Below are 17810 nucleotides of genomic sequence, written 5' to 3' on the forward strand. Positions count from 1 at the left end.
ATTGAACAGTGCACAAGCTGAACGAGTGTATCAGAAGAACCAAATTTTTAAGCACCGACGCTGGGACGAGGGCCTGGCGCATTTGACGATGCGCGTGCCTCCAATCCATGTTTGTTGGACGAGGATTTTTGCTTTCCCAGCATGCCTTTTCCGGCTCTTCCTATGCCATGAGGTTTCTTGTGTTCATCATTGAGGGGTGGAGGACGTGTGATGGAGCAGAAGAGATATAGAGAGAGCTTACCTTGAGTCACTCGGAAGAGTTTGTATGTGAAAGAATTGGCTACGGGAGCACCGAGCTTCAACCTCTGCGAAAGACCAAGGATCTCGCCGAAACTGTAAGACTGGAGCATGGGTTGGTGCTGGAGGTTCACAGTGCCTACGCACGCTGGAATACATATTGGCTTGTACGTGGCATGTTGATCACGGCTCCGCGGCGACAGTACGTGTTCAGGATGAGAATCTCTTGAAGAGAAAGATTAAAGACGATGGAGAAATTTCTTGGCTGCGCGTTTCCTCTTCCAGACAAGGGCGGTGATCTAACCATTTAGGTATCGATACTTGCGTTACCGTAGTCAGGCGGAAGGAGCTGAATCATGTGATACTCCAAAGTAGTTTCGCGACCTTCCTCCGTACTCTCAGTTGTCTCTCGAGATGGTGCTGGAACGGTCGAATCACAAATGATACAGTAGTGCAAATCTGCGAATCTCGTATTTTCCGCATCACAGTATGGTGCTTTCCATCCGGCGCGAATCTATTCTTGTTGGATCCGATGCGGTGCACAAGTCGCTGTTGAAATGAGACGGGCCCATCAGTTCCAAGGAAAGTTTTTTGAGGATGCCACTAATCTGGCGCCTTGTACAGGAAGCTGAGCCAAGTCGTGCAACCGTTGTCCCTCGGAACCATCAAGAGACGCCTGCCAATCCAGTTGCCTGCAAGGAGCAGGAAAGGGAAACGAGGGCTTGACCGGTGAGGCCCAGCCCGCCGAATACGATGACCGCAAAATGTTTGTGAGGACTAGGTGGCCTTGGTCTCCCGAGCAGCAGGTTATCCCAGCCTCATCCGCACCACCATTCTTCTACTCATTTCTCACCTCTGAATACCTGTCATTCGCTTTCCACGTAGCCTGTCACCCCGGAAGGATTGTTTTCTCGCTGGCTTCACCACCAACGGTATCGAAGACGCCAATCCTACCATCTATCGCTTTATGATGCGGCTACTGCACACCAAAGACCTTCAGGTACACGAGTTCGCCCCTGGCAATGCTCCCGAAAAGTATGCCATCCTTTCTCACACATGGGAAGAGGAAGGAGAGGTTACACTCCAAGATATAGAAAAAGGGCATGCACCAGCGATGAAAGGCTATATGAAGCTCAAGAATAGCTGCCGAAAAGCGGTGAACGACGGGTACCACTGGATCTGGATCGACGCCTGCTGTATCGACAAGACGAGTTCGGCAGAGCTGAGCGAAGCCATCAACTCAATGTTCAAGTACTACAGCCATTCCAGCGTCTGCTATGCATATCTAGCCGACATTGAGAACCAAGAAAGCTTGGAAAAGAGCAAATGGTTCACACGAGGCTGGACGCTGCAGGAGCTTCTGGCCCCCCGGGTTGTCATCTTTTTCGATAGCCTTTGGACGGAGCTTGGGACAAAGCAATCTTTTTCCCAGCAGATATCCTTCACGACTGGGATTCCAGAAGAAGTGGTACTAAGCAGATCCGTCCAAACATGTAATGTGGCTCAACGGATGTCATGGGCTTCGCAACGACAGACCACGAGAGATGAAGACATCGCCTACTGTCTATTGGGCCTCTTCGACGTCCACATGACTCCCATATACGGCGAAGGCGCCGAAAACGCGTTTCTCCGCCTTCAAGAAGAGATCCTTCGCCAGAGCTCGGATCATACATTGTTCATCTGGACGCCAAAACATGATCCTTACAACCAAGGCTTATTGGCTAGTTCGCCTAAAGCATTTTGCACTCATCCCGAGTGCTTCGACTGGATGAGTGAGCTTCGAGCGAGGCAAGGTCCCTTCGAACCTTATGCGCACCTGAGGAGAGTACCCAACACCACCTCGAAACAGTTTTTCACCCGTGACAAAAGGACAGGCAGGACTGGATTTCTTCCAGAGGAGGACCAGGAACATCGCACTCCAGCATCCGCATCGCTCGGCCAGTCAGGCTTACAGATATCGCTTCATTCTCATGTCAAGGACGAAAGCGAACTCTCGCTACTCCTGGGTACTAATACAAAAGTTCTCCTATTCGACCTCCTTCTCATTGACACTGATGCGCGGGCACCCATCCAACTGGCATTGGCTCGTGACATAGATCCCGACTTTGCTGAGGGCTTCGCGCCTAATAGATTGGGTGCATGGAGGCGCCATGTCCACTCGGAATTTTTTGCTTCATATTTGAAGGAGTCTGTTGAGATGTCATTTGAACGAGTACCAGTCACCATTTCCCAAATCAAAACTCCCGTCCCCTACTCCGGGGACCCCCTTGCTTTCGGGTTTCGCGGGCAACAAAGCGAGGAACTCGTTTCCTCTGTGCTACTCGCGGAGCCGGAGGGCTGTTTGAAACGCATCTCCATATTACGAGAGTCGTTCCGAGGTCATGGGGGTATTGTCGTTTTGAACCACTCTTGCACTCAATGCGACCCTCGATATAAAGTTGCATTCTTCTTCGGAGGCCACGACAGAATATATCGGCCCTGGTGCTGTATGGGCCGTACCGCCGCCTTGGGAGAAGATGATTCTCCGGCGACTGATTCATATACGTTGTATGAATCGCAAAAATATCAGAGTGCCAGATTCGGTCCTACCACAAGCACGTATCTGCCATGCAAGGTGCTAGTAAGTGGGCAGATCGACTATGGTGCAGAGGAGGACTGCTATTTCATTGCATTGACCTCAGTGCTGCAGATTACCTACAGTGTGTCAGCTTCCTGAGGATTGTTTGAAAGATGAAGCACAGTCTACTTTACCGATATCCTTGCCATTGCCATCTTTCGGAAATGGCTGAGCCTTCGAAGTGGTGGATTCCTTGGTCCTCTCTCCAAGCGAGCGTGGTCTCGGTGTATCTCATCGGGCTTCAGACCCGAATGCTCTTGAGCCTGGAGAGACGAACCACGTGTGCATTCTAATGTAGCATGATCGCCACGGACGAGCTCGGTATACATTCTCCACATATCTTACCATCAATTGGCGAGATAGGCTACCTGCATCCTGGTGACATTCCGGAGCTTGGCTTAATCGTTGGGCGTTCAATCTGCAGAAAGCGGGAACCCTTGCTGAACAGCATCACCTTGCTTGGTCTCATCGTTTCGTGGGCCCCTCAGGTCAAAGTTGACTTGGCCAGTGGTTTCTCCCCATCCTGTTCCGAAAGGCCAATGCTCTGGCTAACCATCTTCTCGGAGTGGGTACCGAAAGTTTCCAGTAATTCAAGCGTGTAGTCCAGGATGCGACACCACGGCTGGAGGTCCCATAAGGTAGGCATATGGCGCCAGGCACGCGTCCATTTGTTGCGCAAGTCGGAGAGGTTAGGCAGATGCAACGGAGCCCACATACTCGGCAGCAGTGCACTGACAAGCCCAATTCTCCAGCCCATGAGAGTGCTGATCACATGAGGGGGCATACAAGATCCAGTGGGCTGAGGGAGACAGTCTGGTCTGAGAGTAAATCCATTGGAGGCAAAACGTGTCCATGCTGTAGACCGCTCAGCATCGCCCATAATATCATTACAATTTCGTCTGAATCAGTCGTCGAATGTAGCATGCCATCGTTTGGTAGTCATTCTCTACTCGTAAGACCAAGCTCTAGAATGGAACACGCAGAGGGAGCATGAGATGAGGAGGCAAGGAGGCTTCAGAACCGGCGGGAGAACTCCGGTAAAGGATCGCGTCTCATCTGGCTTCAATGATGGCAACTTGGCCATGTCGAGGCAACATATTATTCGTCATGTCCCTCCGATACTGTACGAGTACAAGGACGTGTTGTCTCGGCACCAACAATTGAACATTGTCTTGGATCACTCTTGAAGGAGATGCGGATCGCGTCCCACCATTACAAGGATCTGCGGTGTTTCGGTTCTCACTCACATATTTCAGATGCCTGTCAATGGCATACAGACAGAGGTGGACCTACTAGATTCAGGCAAGACGCCCGTGGAAGACAACGCCGGCATTTCGCTGACAATCAAAGACGACTATGATCCTATAGCACACCTTGATCAGATCTTCTCGCACCCTTCGACCCTCTCGTCTGTTACCCAGACATCCCAGATCCTACAAGCTTACCAAGATGACCTCGACAACGAAATCGAGGCTCTCGAGGACGAGCAAATCCAGTCGAATGCCGAATGTCTCCAGCGTATGGAGGGATCAAAGGCCGAGTTGGCCGAGCTCTTCGAGCGGATCGAGAGCGTCCGCGAGCGAGCCTTGCAGACGGAACGAAACATCACCGAGATGACGGCCGACATTAAACAGTTGGATAACACGAAGAAGAACCTGACGCTGTCAATGACCGCTCTGAAGCGGCTACAAATGCTGACGACCGCATACGAACAGCTGCGAGCCATGAGTAAGACGAGACAATATCGAGAATGTGCGCAGCTGCTGCAAGCGGTCATCCAGCTGATGGCGCATTTCAAGTCCTACCGCTCGATTGACCAGATCGCGACACTAAGCAGGAACGTGGCGGATCTGCAGAGGGAGTTGCTGGAACAGGTATGCGAGGATTTCGAAATCACCTTCACCAAGGAAGAGGTTGCACAGAAGCGAGGCCTCCTTCACGAGTCGTGTCTCGTCGTGGATGCTCTAGGCGATTCCGCGCGCTCGAGGTTGACCACTTGGTACTGCAACACCCAACTCCGGCAGTACCGCCATATCTTCAAAGGCGACCAGGAGGCCGGGTCCCTGGACAACATTGACCGGAGATACGCATGGTTCAAGAAGACCCTGAAGATCTACGACGAGGAGCATGCCGCAATATTCCCGCCGCATTGGCGGGTCAACGAGATCCTCGCAAACGTCTTTGCCGAAGGCACCCGCGACGACTACAAGGGCATTTTGTCCCGCTCCACCCGCAATGGACAAACAATCGATGTCAAGCTACTACTGTCGTGTTTGCAGCAGACACTCGACTTCGAGCACGGTCTGGAGAAACGGTTCAACCAGAGCTCGAGAGCCTCCATCGACACCATGGCCTCGGCGAGTGAAACTCCGATCTTTGGCCAACCAATTTCCGACGCTTTCGAACCATATCTGAGCCTGTGGGTTGAAGCCCAAGACAAGGAACTGGCTAGTTTGATGCCGCAGTACAGACAACGACCTACCAGAAGTTCAGAAGAGGATTTCTCCCCACAGCAAGTCATCACCTCCTCGACAGAACTCTTCAACTTCTACCGGCTGTCTCTCGCACAGTGTGCAAAGCTCTCTACCGGGCAGCCTTTGCTGGACTTGACAAAGGTCTTCGCGCGGTATCTCGACCAATATGCGCAGCAAGTACTGCTGTTCTATATCTCGGAGAAGCCAACGGGCGGGACACCATCAAGAATACCTACCGTTGAAGATGTGATCTTGGTGCTCAATACCGCGGATTACTGCTTCAATACGTCCAATTCGCTGGAAGAGAAGATCAAAAGTCGCATAGACGAGTCGCTGAAAGACAAGGTCGATCTGCAAAGCCAAGCAGACGCTTTTATGGGGATTGCGAGTGCAGCAGTCCGAGGTCTGGTCCGGAGGGTCGAGGTCGACCTAGAGCCCAGCTGGCGAGAGATGCGAAATATGGCTTGGTCCAAGATCGACATTGGCGAGAATCAAAGCGCGTACATTGCCGGTCTGCAACATCGCATCAAAGACCGGTCCAGCGAGATATTAGGGATGCTTCACAAGCAACAGTACGCTCGAGCTTTTGCTGACAATTTGGTTGAGCTTCTTGCGTCGACATACCTTACGAACATTGCCCAATGCAAGCCGATCTCAGAGGACGGGGCGGAGCAAATGTTGCTCGACACTCACGAGATACGAAACATACTGAGCCATCTACTCCCGGGGACCCCACCACCCCTGTTCCTGAAACGTGTGACTGCTGCGTTTGCGAAGATTGAACCATTGTTGAAGACTCTGCAAGTCCGACCTTCACCTCCGGAAGCGCTCGTACAGGCATACTTGATCCACATTGCAGACCTGTCAGAAGTCAACTTCCGCAAAGTCCTCGAACTCAAGGGGATTCGCACGAAGCCGGAACAAAGTCAGCTGATTGAGCTATATCAAATGCACAAGTTCAGTCCACGGTATAAAGACTCGCTTGTGGAGAAGTCGCCTCTTCTGACACCTCTGACACTTGGACCGTCAACGTCAGGTACAGGCACGGCGGTGACTCCTGCCGCTGCACTTCACAACCTTTCTGCGCTGGGGAATTCCGCCGCTGCGTCACTGAGCACGGCGAATTTGCCCGCGAACATGAAGTTTGACGCGTCAGGCCTGGGCAGTGCAATCATTGACCGTTTCAGCAGTCCTGGGCTGGGGACACCACGGGACGGAGCCACGAGTCCTACGCTTGGGGGTGGTGTAGCAGGCGGTAATATAGCAGGAGATGGTGGCTTCTCTGGCGCAGAGGCTGGAGCGAAGTTGAACGAAAATTTGAAGAACATTGGGAAATTCTTCAAACGGGACTTGGGCGGCTTTGGAGGCATCGGTCGCTTTGGTAGTAGCAAAACGACCAGCCCTGCTCCGCCCGAAGATCGAGCAAACGGTCGATAGAATATGACATGTAGATTACAGGGACATGAACATCTCTAAGCCGTGGTATTGTCATCCTCTTTCGAGCTTCACTGGCGATGCCGCATAAAGCCTCCCCCGACAACGGACCAATCATGGCACCGGCCAACAAAGAGGCGCAAGCCGAAAACGGACTAGCCGTGGTATGTTCCGCATCCAGGTTAGCGCGAGTCACGTGGTGCTGCCTGACCGGGTCTTTTGAGTCGAGTTCCGCCTACGACGACAAAGTTCTTTTTGTTCCTGACAACTTCAATTGTCAGCTTCACTTTGTCTCTCAATCTATTCACAGACACATTGATTGTGAGCTCAGCGGTCTTCAGGTCTCATACTGTCATTGCCATTCGGATCTCACTGCGCCGGTTCACCATCTCCAATGTCGTGACTATCTTCGCCATACCCTTGTCACACATCCGCCACATACGAAATCTTGGAAACCCAGGACAAGACCACCTTGGCATACTCGAGTACATCTTTCGCACCATTCACATCACCTGCATCAGCGACATCAGCCAGACCAGTGACAACTGCGTGGTGACTCTTTAACAATTTGAAGAACATCAGTCACACAAACAACCACTCGTTTCTTGGCGCCTTCGAGGGCTGTGAGGCAGTTCGCGAGCCCTGCAGAACACACGACATCTACACCGTTTCACGCCAGTGCTCGCAAATTAGGGATATCCGTTTGCAACGTCCCGGATCGAGGCATCTACAATGGCATTCGGCAAGGGTGGTTACCGTGGAGGGGGCCAACATGGGGGAGGACGTGGGCGAGGCGGCGGTCGGGGAGAAGGACATCATTCCGGCAATTCCACGATAGAGTTGGTTGTCAAGGGGTGGACAAGCTCGACAATACCGGCCCGTGATCAGAAGTCTGCGGTACTAGGCTTTCTCAAAAGCAAGTCAGGCTGTCAGATCATATCAGACAGAGTGGTTAAAGTCCATATCCTCTTTATCGAAATATGGGAAAGGGACAAAAATCGATTCTACCAATTGGATGGCAGCACTTGGAGCGGGACCACAATCAAAATCGAGGAGTCACGACAGCGAACCGACAATGCTAATAAGTTTCCACCGAGCGGCCCTCGAGCCGACGGAAACAGTCATTACAAGCAGCACAACAACAGCGGCTTCGGCTCGCAAATCAACGGGAAAAACGACGACTTATTCGCGGTTGAAGTGGCGGACAAAATAGCCGCCGTCATTCGCAGCTGCTACACAGAAACCGACAAACACCTCAACTTTACCAACCTCGCCAACCATAGTGGCATCCAACAAATTCCCGACATACAGAACGCAACAGATGGCGCCAAGGTCTGGGAGGCGATCTTCACGATTTGCAAAACGAACGTCTGGCCGAGTAATCATCAACGAAACATAAGTGTTCATCTGATCAGTCTCAGACAGAACGAGATCACTAACGTCACGGTTATCGAGGCACTATCGCGGTTCTTCCCCCGCATACAGGGCCTCGACTTGGGCGACAATAAACTCGAGAACATGAACAGTTTGATCGCGTTCAGCGACAAGTTTCGAGAACTACAGCACATCATAATCGACGGCAATCCAGTCTGTTACCTGCCTGACACGGTACCGACGTTGCGCCAGTGGTATCCAAAGCTCAAGCAAGTCAACAACACCCCTGTCGAGACGATTCAAGATGCGATACCATTTCCGGTAGGGCAGCCAGCACCAGTGTTGGGGATAGGGATAGGCGTAGGGGTAGGACAAACCCCCTTCCGACCGGACGATCGATACAAGGATACACCTGCAGCACAGATCCCAGTTGATCCTACTCGGCCGTGGCATCCGGAGATACCAGTGGACTCTCTCTTTGCAGTCAAGACACCGGATAAGCCGCAAGACGTTTGGGAACGTGAAGTGCTGGGACTCCGATTCAGCATTCAGACGAAGCTGAACATGGCTTCGACGGAAGAATGCCTGAAAGCAAATCACTGGGACTACGACAAGGCACTTGCCAACTTCAGCGAAATCAATTCGAAAAACCAAATTCCTCGAGACAGATTTCTGCCAGTATAGGGAAGCTTGATGGGTATCAGCAAGGATGGGTGATGATGGACGGGAGGCACTCTTGAACTGTATTAGTACCTGGTCTGCAAAAGTGGCATTTTGAGCGCGGCGCTCTCTTGATTAGCATTACTGTGATAGCGACTCGGCCTCTATGGCATGACCTGATTCAAGGGAACCTGGCTGGGAGACGACAAATCCCGTTGACATGGTTTATCTGCCAAACCCTTTCCTCGTATTCTGATGCGTTTCTGACGAGCATGTGAAAGAATCCAACTCGGGTTGACAGGGGTGTGGACGGCTTCGTCCCCCGGTTCTCATCTTCCGGTAAACTCCAATGATGATAAAGAACGTGGTCCATCTCGCTCTTTCACACCGCAGCTGTGGGTCAACGATGGCTCGCTGTCCAGATACTGTGGTACGAGTACTCTGTACACTTTGGGCCCGAGAAGTGCACGTGTAAAGACGATGGACGTCATGGCGGAGCAGCCAGTCTCGTGTCTGGTGGGCGTGGCCGAGCCTGCGGACCTGGTCATCTCAACCCTTCCGGAGACCCGTTCCATGTCAATTCTCAGGAACCCGTCGCGTACCTGCGTCCATTTGTCCTCTCAGCCCAACTGATGTTTTCAGACTCGTGCCTTGCTCTCCGCTCCTCCTGCGATCTTGATGATCCTTTCTATATCCTTCATGGAGCACGACGTAAAGCCGCTACGCGTTTTACCCCTCACACCGCCTCCCGGTACTGACTCTTCCATTGCTCTGCACGATGCTCTGGAGTTCGAACAAAGGGAGCGCGTCGACCAGTGAAGATGAAAAAACTGTTGGGGACTCCGGCGATGATGTTCCCGAGGAAATTGTGCTTGCGCAGCCGCAGCAGGGACGGACGCTACTCCCTGCGCCGGCCGCCGCAATTGTAAGCGGAGTCACCGGCCTCACTTCGTTCTATGTGCGTGGCGCTACAAAGGTCGGAGGATGGGGTCTCTACGCCGGGAGGGAAGCTACTCTCAAAACCTTGTCCGTCAGTCGAAGCGCGCTGGAATCTATCCTTATTGCTGCCGGGAGGGACGTCTCCGCCCGGAGCAATGGCGAGCTGGGACGCGCTGAGGCCGAGAACTTGTTGGAGAGGAGTGTACGTTCAATCAATCGGGGCGTTGAGAAGACTAAGCTGACCACATTGACAGATCTCTGCCTTGCATTCGACCATTTCAACCACCTCCTTCGTGGCCTCAACCGGATTTTACCTGACAGAAGCCTTCATGAACTCGATATCCGGCCTCTCCATACAAGGTCTGGCCACGCTCAACGCCATTCTCGGCTCCACCGAGTCCTCCCGCGCCGTGGCCGCCATCATCACGCTGATCCGAGACGAGCTTAACAAGCCTGAAGTTGGTGGCAGTGGGGAGGTGGTCACATATTTGGATCTCATCATCGGGACTATTGGATTTGTTCTGCTGCAAAGATGGGGCAGGCGCAAGACAGAACTCGACTTTCGGGATGCCGGCGGTGAAGAGACAATCTGGGATGCTGTCATCGACGACAAGGGTTTCAGAGCCGACGTGGTGGGTACAAGAAGGAAGGGCATGATCAGCCTCAATACCAACGTAGGCGGACCAGCCATGACGTTCGCCTCTCCGGACGATGAAGATGAATTTGAAGCCTTGGAACGGGGCACCCTGTACGATGCTCAGACGGTCGCTCCGTCCGCCGAAGATCACACCAAGCTGTCCGACGAGGAGATTCGAGAAAGGATCATGAGTCAGGTGCCCACTGGTGCTCGGGCCGTCATCACGTCCGAGACCATCACGGCGAAGACGATCAAGGTCGATATCTACGATGGTCACACCGCTCACATCGATCCTCCACCTGGGACGGTCATGGTGGCTGAAAGGTTGAACCATGAAAGCTCGGGTAACGGCATGCAAGGCGTGCCCCATCAAACCGTCATCTTTCGTACAGCTTTGAAGAGATCAAGCAGTGCAGAGATGCCTTCTTCTTCGGCTAATCAATTGCGACTGACCGCCGGTCATGGATCCCCTCCTGATCATCTTGATGTCGAGGACATGCTGGAGATGAGAAGCGCGCCAAAGCGGATTTCAATCGTCGATGAACCCGTTCAGATAGAACCAGCAATGTTTTCCGGCTCCGAGCGAGATGACGAAGCCATTGAGTCCTCTTCACCTCCAACATCGTCGCCTCCAAAGCCCAACGGACCCGTTGCAAACCAGAAGAAGAGCCGTCGGCCTGTGCTCCCTTCGAGCAAATCTCCGCCCGCCACGAACGCTACCAGCCGGATACCTCTGATGAAGGGTAAGAAAGACAAGACTTCGCTGGCCGCAAAACCCGACAAAGGTGGTGTGCTCAAGAAAGCCTTGAAGACACTTAGCCCCAGTCAATCTTCAGCGGCAGTCAAGGATATTCAACGAGCCCCCTCGAAGCCGCAGAAACAACTACCGTCTGTGCCAGTGCAGGCCTCCAGGTCTCGGGCGCCGTCGAGTACTCGTGGAGACTCTACACCTCACCGAGCTTTCGCTTCGTTAGGCCATACACCTCTGACCAGTCCAAGTCTACATCGTGCGGCGGAGTCGTCGACGAGTTACTTCGCAGTACAGCACAGAAGAAGAGACTCGATTGTATCGCAGACTACCGAGACATTTTCAGTACACTCACACGACAGTCGACCGGGCTCACCCACGTTTACCAGGACCCGGACGCGAGTTGTGAACGGCCTGACGCCGACAAGATCAGAGCTGGGTATGGCTCTAGACGAAACAGAGTCAAGGCTCGACCCGACCACTGGCACGGTCCATCACCGGCGCTCTCGATCTTTCGTGCCTAGTCTCTACTCCATGGCCACCAAAGATTCCAAGGAGGCCATCCTGCTTGCGCCGAAGACTCCTTTGCCGCGTAAATCCATCTATGAGGACCACAGCATATTGGCTTCTCTCATCAACGATGGCAAGGTGCCTGGGATATTCCCGGATCGCCATCTCGTAAAGACAGTTCGACGATTCGCAAGGTTTGCATCGGCCTCGTATGGCTCGAACTTCCTGAGGATAATGGGCCTCACTACGTCTGAAGATGATCTCAGCAAATCCACTGAATTGATGACTCTGAATGTGCATCATGAACATAGCTCATTCTCGTCCCATACTGGTCTACCTCCGGACACCATCCTATTGTCGTCCTTTTACGACCCCAAAGGAGTTACGGGCAATACCGACTGGTCGCCGTCGGCCATCTCTCCACTGATCCATTTCATCTCGATTGACGATGATTCCAAAGCGGTTGTTTTGACCTGTCGCGGAACCCTCGGCTTCGAGGATGTGCTCACGGACATGACGTGCGACTATGACGATCTCCTTTGGCAAGGCCAGCGCTACAAAGTACACAAAGGCATCCATGCCTCCGCACGGCGCCTCCTGGGCGGCAGCGGAAGCCGCATCATTGCCACCATCCGAGCAACGTTGGAACAATATCCCGACTACGGCCTCGTCCTCTGCGGGCACTCCCTTGGTGGCGCAGTTGCCGCTATTCTCGCCATTCTCATCGCCGAGCCCTCGAGCGACGGCTCCAAAACCTCCTTCATCACGGGCAACAAACCGAAACTGCTCACCCATCAACCCGTCAACGGGCCCTACACATCCTACATTCCGCCCATAACCCTCCCTGCTGGCCGGCCCATCCACGTGTACGCCTACGGCACACCGGCGTGCATGTCCGAACTCCTCCGCTCCGCCACCTGCGGTCTGATAACCACCATTGTCAACCATGCAGACATTGTGCCGTGTCTTTCCTTAGGCAGCCTCCACGACTTCAGAACGGTAGCACTGCACCTCAAGCACGATACCTCGGATGCGCTCGGCGCTCTCAAGACACGCGTGTGGAACCGCCTCACCAGCGCTGTCAAGTCCGCATTCTACAACAATCCCAAGGGCCCACCTCCGCCGGAGAACATGGCAGGTGACGGGCTCGGAGAGGATACATGGGCATGGGCCGCGCTGAAAACCCTGCGCGCCGCCATGATCAACGACAAACTCGTCCCGCCCGGGGAGATTTTTGTGGTTGAAACCACACGCGTCTTCGACCGGCTCGATCCCGACGTTGCGAGAGAGGCGGTCTTTGGCCCAGACGATTCGAGGGATGATCGCACGGAGAAACTTTACCGCGCTCTGGGACGGCCCGCCACGAGAGTGAGGATGACATGGGTAAGGGACGTGGAGAAGCGGTTCGGAGAACTCAGATTCGGGAGGGACATGTTTGGCGATCACAGTCCGGGCAGATATGAGGCTGCTCTGGCGGCATTGGAGAAGGGCATCTGTGAAGATTAGGCAAAAGACACCGAACGAGAGAGAGAGAGACAAAGGGGGAAAGAGGGGAGAGAGGATGAAGGCCACTCAAGACTCAAGAATGACCTGATGATTAAACGAAGCGAAGATGCGCAGGTCAATACATAGCTATGGTTGGCATATAGATTCTAATCGTAATTCTCTTTGTTCAGTGCTGTGTACAGACGTACTGTACCTTTCTTTTGTCCCGGGCGGTCCTCCTTTCTACAGAACTGTGATGCGAAAAAGTCTCACACTTCTGCAGGACTACCATGTGAGTATCGCAGGTTTATATAAGTGCGATCGTATGACCCGCACTTTTATATAACTGGATGTGATTGTGCGTAGTCCTACAGATCTGCGATATACTGTAAGGCTAACACTATTGCAGGACCACCCTATAATGTAAGCCTGACACTTTTGTAGAATTGTAATGTATGTACTTCTTGCGCTTCCACAGAACTGCGACGTGAGCCTTGCACTTTTACAGAACTGCTACATAATTATCGCACCTCTCCAGAACCGCAATGTGAGCCTTGCACTTTTGTACAATTGCGACATGGACCGAGGGGGCATTGAGTTGACTGAGAATCTGTCGCGTCGTTGTCACCCATTCTAGGAGAACACTACCTGATCCCGATTCGCTCGCCGGCTTTCACCCTCGAGGCATCACCTCTCTCCCAAGATAGAGAGCTCCATCATGCTTGCTGCTTGCTGCTTGCTGCTTGCTGCTTGCTACGGGAACTGGCGATGTTGTTGGATTTGCCCTGTCGTGTTCTGTGCTTTTGATTGTCCCTCCTTGGTCATGGCGTTTGCGTGAAATAGAGTGCGTTCCAATGTCAAACAGACAAAAGCTACTGGCTTGTCGGTCAGCGGCATAGGTTACATCCCTTCCATACATAACGTCGTCTGTCCACGTTTGCTGGTTTCCAGATTTCCATATCTTCTTCAGGTCTCATGTTCAATGACCGGCCTCGGCCTGTGATCCTCAGCGGATACGGCAGGCTGGCATTGTTAGCATCAGGCACCCTTCTCTTCATGTCTGGTCTACTTCCCCGGCACATTGCGCGAGCGTCGTGACCTGGAGATGTTTGCAGAGGTCAACAACCCTTTCAAGGGTATTTTCATCAACCATCACCGCCCCAACTGAGCGGATCAGTCAACCTCGGTGACTGTATTCGTCCGACCACGTCAAAGTGATAACTACCTTAGGTATGGAATGTTGACGACTGACCATGTGCTCATCATCAGCCTGAGCATAGCCTTGCACACACATCATAAGTGGTAAGTGCCAGCTCCTGCCGGCGCCAACCTGGACTGACCACAGCAGGGTGAAGTATCTTCGACACAACGCTCCTCCGCGTGCCACTTTCCCCCTTATTCACCACGTCCTGTCGAGTGGTGTTGTGACCTCCTCGCCGTCCCGAGTGATGATACCCAAGGCTGAGGGCGGTGAATCGTGGTAACTGTGCAATAGCCATGGCATTGTCGCCTGAGTGCAGTTCACAGAGGCGGCGCACATAGGCGGCGCACATGGGCGGCGCACTGGGCAGCTCGCAGTGACAACCGATCCTGCTGCCTCTGCCGGCCGTGAATGCTCACTTTCGGCGTGTATAAATATATCTCTGGATCTCGACTTTCCGAGCTCGCGTTTCTTTCGCATCAACAGAATGACGACAAATTTTGCTTGCATACAGAACACTTTGCTTGAGCTCCTATACCCATATCATTAGCGGTATAGCTAGAACAACCACCTACAACACGTGCTTTGGAAAGACAGCAACAGTATCAATCCCAAATTTCCAACGACATGTAAGTTGAAAGGCTGACAACAAAGATGGACGTCAGTGCTGACATGAAGCAGCTCGATCGCTGTGCTTCAAATCGACTCTTCGACAAGATGCGTGCCCTTTCTGCCATCAGCTCTTTCGCCACCACCGTCATGCTCTTTTGTTTCTTCAAGGCCACATATGCGTTCGGCACCGCCAACGTCTGGCAGTGGTGCAAGAACTCCGACGTGTACTGTGCTACCGTCAAAGGCTGCGGTCCCGGAACTGCCCCAGGTCAATGTCCGGGTGTCCATTGGGACAAGCTAGAACATGGCCATAACATCACGGTGGATTTCGACGGTAATCCGTCGGACACCGGCATGACCATCATGCACGTCGACCTTCCTGAATGCCGACGTAGCAAAGGCTGACACAAGTTCGCAGGTGCACCAGAGATCCAACTGCTTCTCCGATCCGGGTAACCCAACTGGAGTGGACCTGGGAGCAGGGTCAAGGCAAGGTCTACTACGATGTCAGCAATGTCGCCGGCACTCCGTTCGTCGACGAGGGCTTTATGCTGCATTCAGTTGACGCCAAAGATCCGGGCAAGATCCTGAACCGCTGCTTCGACGCTTGGTGCGACAAGAACGACGTTTCCTGCAACCAGGTGTATGAGGTTTGGAACGACGCCGAGCAGGCCATGAGAGCTTGCTATGACGGCGCCATCCTGGGGTTGCAGCTGTGTCTTTGATAGTCAGGCCATAGCGAGGCTGTCAAGACGGATCTTCTGGTTTAGAAAGGGGACGTCCTGGAGTAGAGGACATGTGTATAGATCGACGCGGGCAGAACCTGGACCCGGAGGCATGAAGCATCATGCAAGATGTATGATTTCCAGCACAGTCGACCAGCTTAGAGATCTCGAAACCTTGAATTCGTACTCTGTAGATCTGAGCTAGTCAACAAAAAGAATTCACCCAATCTCACATCTGAAACTGAGAATAGAGAGACAGTCGTCCATGACGTTGGCGGCGCCGGCAAGGACCAGCAGGACAGTCAGCACACATGTGTCTAAGGAGTGCATGGGAGTCATAGTAGCGAGGCAGCGAGCATCTCGTCTTTGAGCAGACGACGAATGTGGTGAGTGGAAGAAGAGGCAAAGCGATGACTCTTCAGATTGCAGATTGCAGATTGCAGATTGCGGGGCGGCGGGTGGCCGCTGTCGTCATTGATTGGATGAGGGGGCTGAGCCAAAAAGTCGCCTGCACGATTACACAATGAAGCCGTGCGGCCACCACGGCATCCAGACTTTTTGGGGATGAACTTTGTATGATTCACAACCTGCCTTGCACTCTCGCTAGCACTTGACCCTCATAAACTTCGCCCCTAGGCACAAACATAAGAGCTGGAACATCTACAGCCAGACTGGAGTGTCCCTGAAGCAACAGCTTTCGCCGCGGATCACGCACACACCCAAAGATCATTCGTTCGAATTCACACCCCGCCTTCCTTCCGCACACTCGCCCTCACTCGCACTCGTACACCAGGCAGTCATGGCGGTCAGGGCACAGGTATGCACGCCGAGTCACTATTCTTGGGGGTTAGACCGGAACAGAACGCTGACCTGGGCGGAATATAGTTCGAAAACTCCAACGAGGTGGGCGTCTTCGCCAATCTCACAAACTCATATTGCCTCGTCGCCATTGGCGCCTCGGAGAACTTCTACTCCATCTTCGAATCCGAACTGGCAGACCTGATACCCATCGCAAGATGTACCATTGCCGGCACGCGGATCGTGGGCCGCTTGACGTCGGGAAACAAGAATGGTCTGCTGGTTCCGACCTCGACAACGGATCAAGAGCTACTCCACCTGCGAAACACGCTGCCGGACGGAGTCAAGGTCGAGAGAATCGAGGAGCGATTGTCGGCGCTGGGGAATGTGGTCTGCTCCAGTATGGAGGGCTCCCTTGTTTATTCTTTTTCTCTTACAAGACACCCCCCAAACTTCACTTGACCGACACGGGACTGACTGATGATCCGGCGCAGATGACCATGTCGCCCTAGTCCACCCGGACCTCGAACGCGAAACGGAAGAGATCATCGCAGACACGCTCGGCGTCGAGGTGTTCCGCCAAACCATCGCCGGCAACGTCCTCACTGGCTCGTACATGGCCCTCTCAAACTCGGGCGGCATCGTGCACCCCAAGACTTCTGTCCAAGACCAAGACGAATTGTCCTCGCTATTACAAGTGCCCCTCGTGGCTGGCAGCGTCAATCGCGGAAGCCCCGTCGTGGGCGCGGGCATGGTGGTGAATGACTGGCTTGCCGTGACGGGCATGGACACCACGGCCACAGAGCTGAGTGTCATCGAGAGTGTCTTTAGGCTCGGGGAGGGCGGACCAGGTGGCCTGGATGCCAAGATGAATGCCAACAAGGAGAGTATCGTCGAAAGCTTCTACTGAGCATGAGCATGAGCAAGAGCAAGAGCAAGAGCAAGAGCAATCAGCCATGGCTGTCCGTCCAGGAATGTCATGCCCAACGAAATAAACACATCTCGCTTCACAAATTGGCTCGACGGCGCCCGACCAGAAAGCACCGTGCCCCTGCTCCCCGGCGATTCTCGAACACCGACCATCGACCGATGCCGCTTCTCTTGCCATCGTGTCTGCGAGTACTCCACCGAGTTCCAGTCTCGGGAATGCAAAGGTCTTGCTTCAGCGCGTGGGCGCGAGTGGTGCGACGGGGACAGGAACAGGGACCCAGCTTGTCTGGCGGGGTGGTGTTCTTGTTGTTGTTGTTGTTGTTGTTGCTGGAGGGAGCAGCGATAGAGAGTAAGAACAGAAGGGAACTGGTGGCATGTTCAGGGACCTCCCAGCGGAGGGGCACCAATTCATATCCACCCATGCATGGG

The 17810-nt window shown here is 53.4% G+C and overlaps 6 protein-coding genes across 6 annotated transcripts; all 6 read left to right on the top strand.

Annotated features, from left to right (window-relative positions):
- Positions 1-1207: 1207 nt before the first annotated feature.
- On the top strand, positions 1208-2953 carry G647_03101 (uncharacterized protein; the record flags this gene model as incomplete). Its single annotated transcript, XM_008727447.1, has 1 exon — positions 1208-2953. The coding sequence occupies one exon, from the start codon at positions 1208-1210 to the stop codon at positions 2951-2953; it is 1746 nt and encodes a 581-aa protein (XP_008725669.1).
- A 1157-nt stretch (positions 2954-4110) lies between these two features.
- G647_03102 (uncharacterized protein) lies at positions 4111-6765 on the top strand (the record flags this gene model as incomplete). The annotated part of the gene is made up of 1 exon (XM_008727448.1): positions 4111-6765. The coding sequence occupies one exon, from the start codon at positions 4111-4113 to the stop codon at positions 6763-6765; it is 2655 nt and encodes an 884-aa protein (XP_008725670.1).
- Positions 6766-7494: 729 nt separating this feature from the next.
- G647_03103 (uncharacterized protein) lies at positions 7495-8820 on the top strand (the record flags this gene model as incomplete). Its single annotated transcript, XM_008727449.1, has 1 exon — positions 7495-8820. One exon carries the CDS (start codon positions 7495-7497, stop codon positions 8818-8820), a length of 1326 nt encoding a protein of 441 aa, XP_008725671.1.
- Positions 8821-9574: 754 nt separating this feature from the next.
- G647_03104 (uncharacterized protein) lies at positions 9575-13136 on the top strand (the record flags this gene model as incomplete). The annotated part of the gene is made up of 2 exons (XM_008727450.1): positions 9575-9937; positions 9990-13136. 2 exons carry the CDS (start codon positions 9575-9577, stop codon positions 13134-13136), a joined length of 3510 nt encoding a protein of 1169 aa, XP_008725672.1.
- A 1834-nt stretch (positions 13137-14970) lies between these two features.
- G647_03105 (uncharacterized protein) lies at positions 14971-15653 on the top strand (the record flags this gene model as incomplete). The annotated part of the gene is made up of 2 exons (XM_008727451.1): positions 14971-15269; positions 15347-15653. The coding sequence occupies 2 exons, from the start codon at positions 14971-14973 to the stop codon at positions 15651-15653; spliced, it is 606 nt and encodes a 201-aa protein (XP_008725673.1).
- Positions 15654-16452: 799 nt separating this feature from the next.
- G647_03106 (eukaryotic translation initiation factor 6) lies at positions 16453-17361 on the top strand (the record flags this gene model as incomplete). Its single annotated transcript, XM_008727452.1, has 3 exons — positions 16453-16470; positions 16539-16851; positions 16946-17361. The coding sequence occupies 3 exons, from the start codon at positions 16453-16455 to the stop codon at positions 17359-17361; spliced, it is 747 nt and encodes a 248-aa protein (XP_008725674.1).
- Positions 17362-17810: the final 449 nt, after the last annotated feature.

The sequence above is a fragment of the Cladophialophora carrionii genome, assembly GCF_000365165.1.
Source record: "Cladophialophora carrionii CBS 160.54 unplaced genomic scaffold supercont1.2, whole genome shotgun sequence".
NCBI classification, from domain to species: domain Eukaryota; kingdom Fungi; phylum Ascomycota; class Eurotiomycetes; order Chaetothyriales; family Herpotrichiellaceae; genus Cladophialophora; species Cladophialophora carrionii.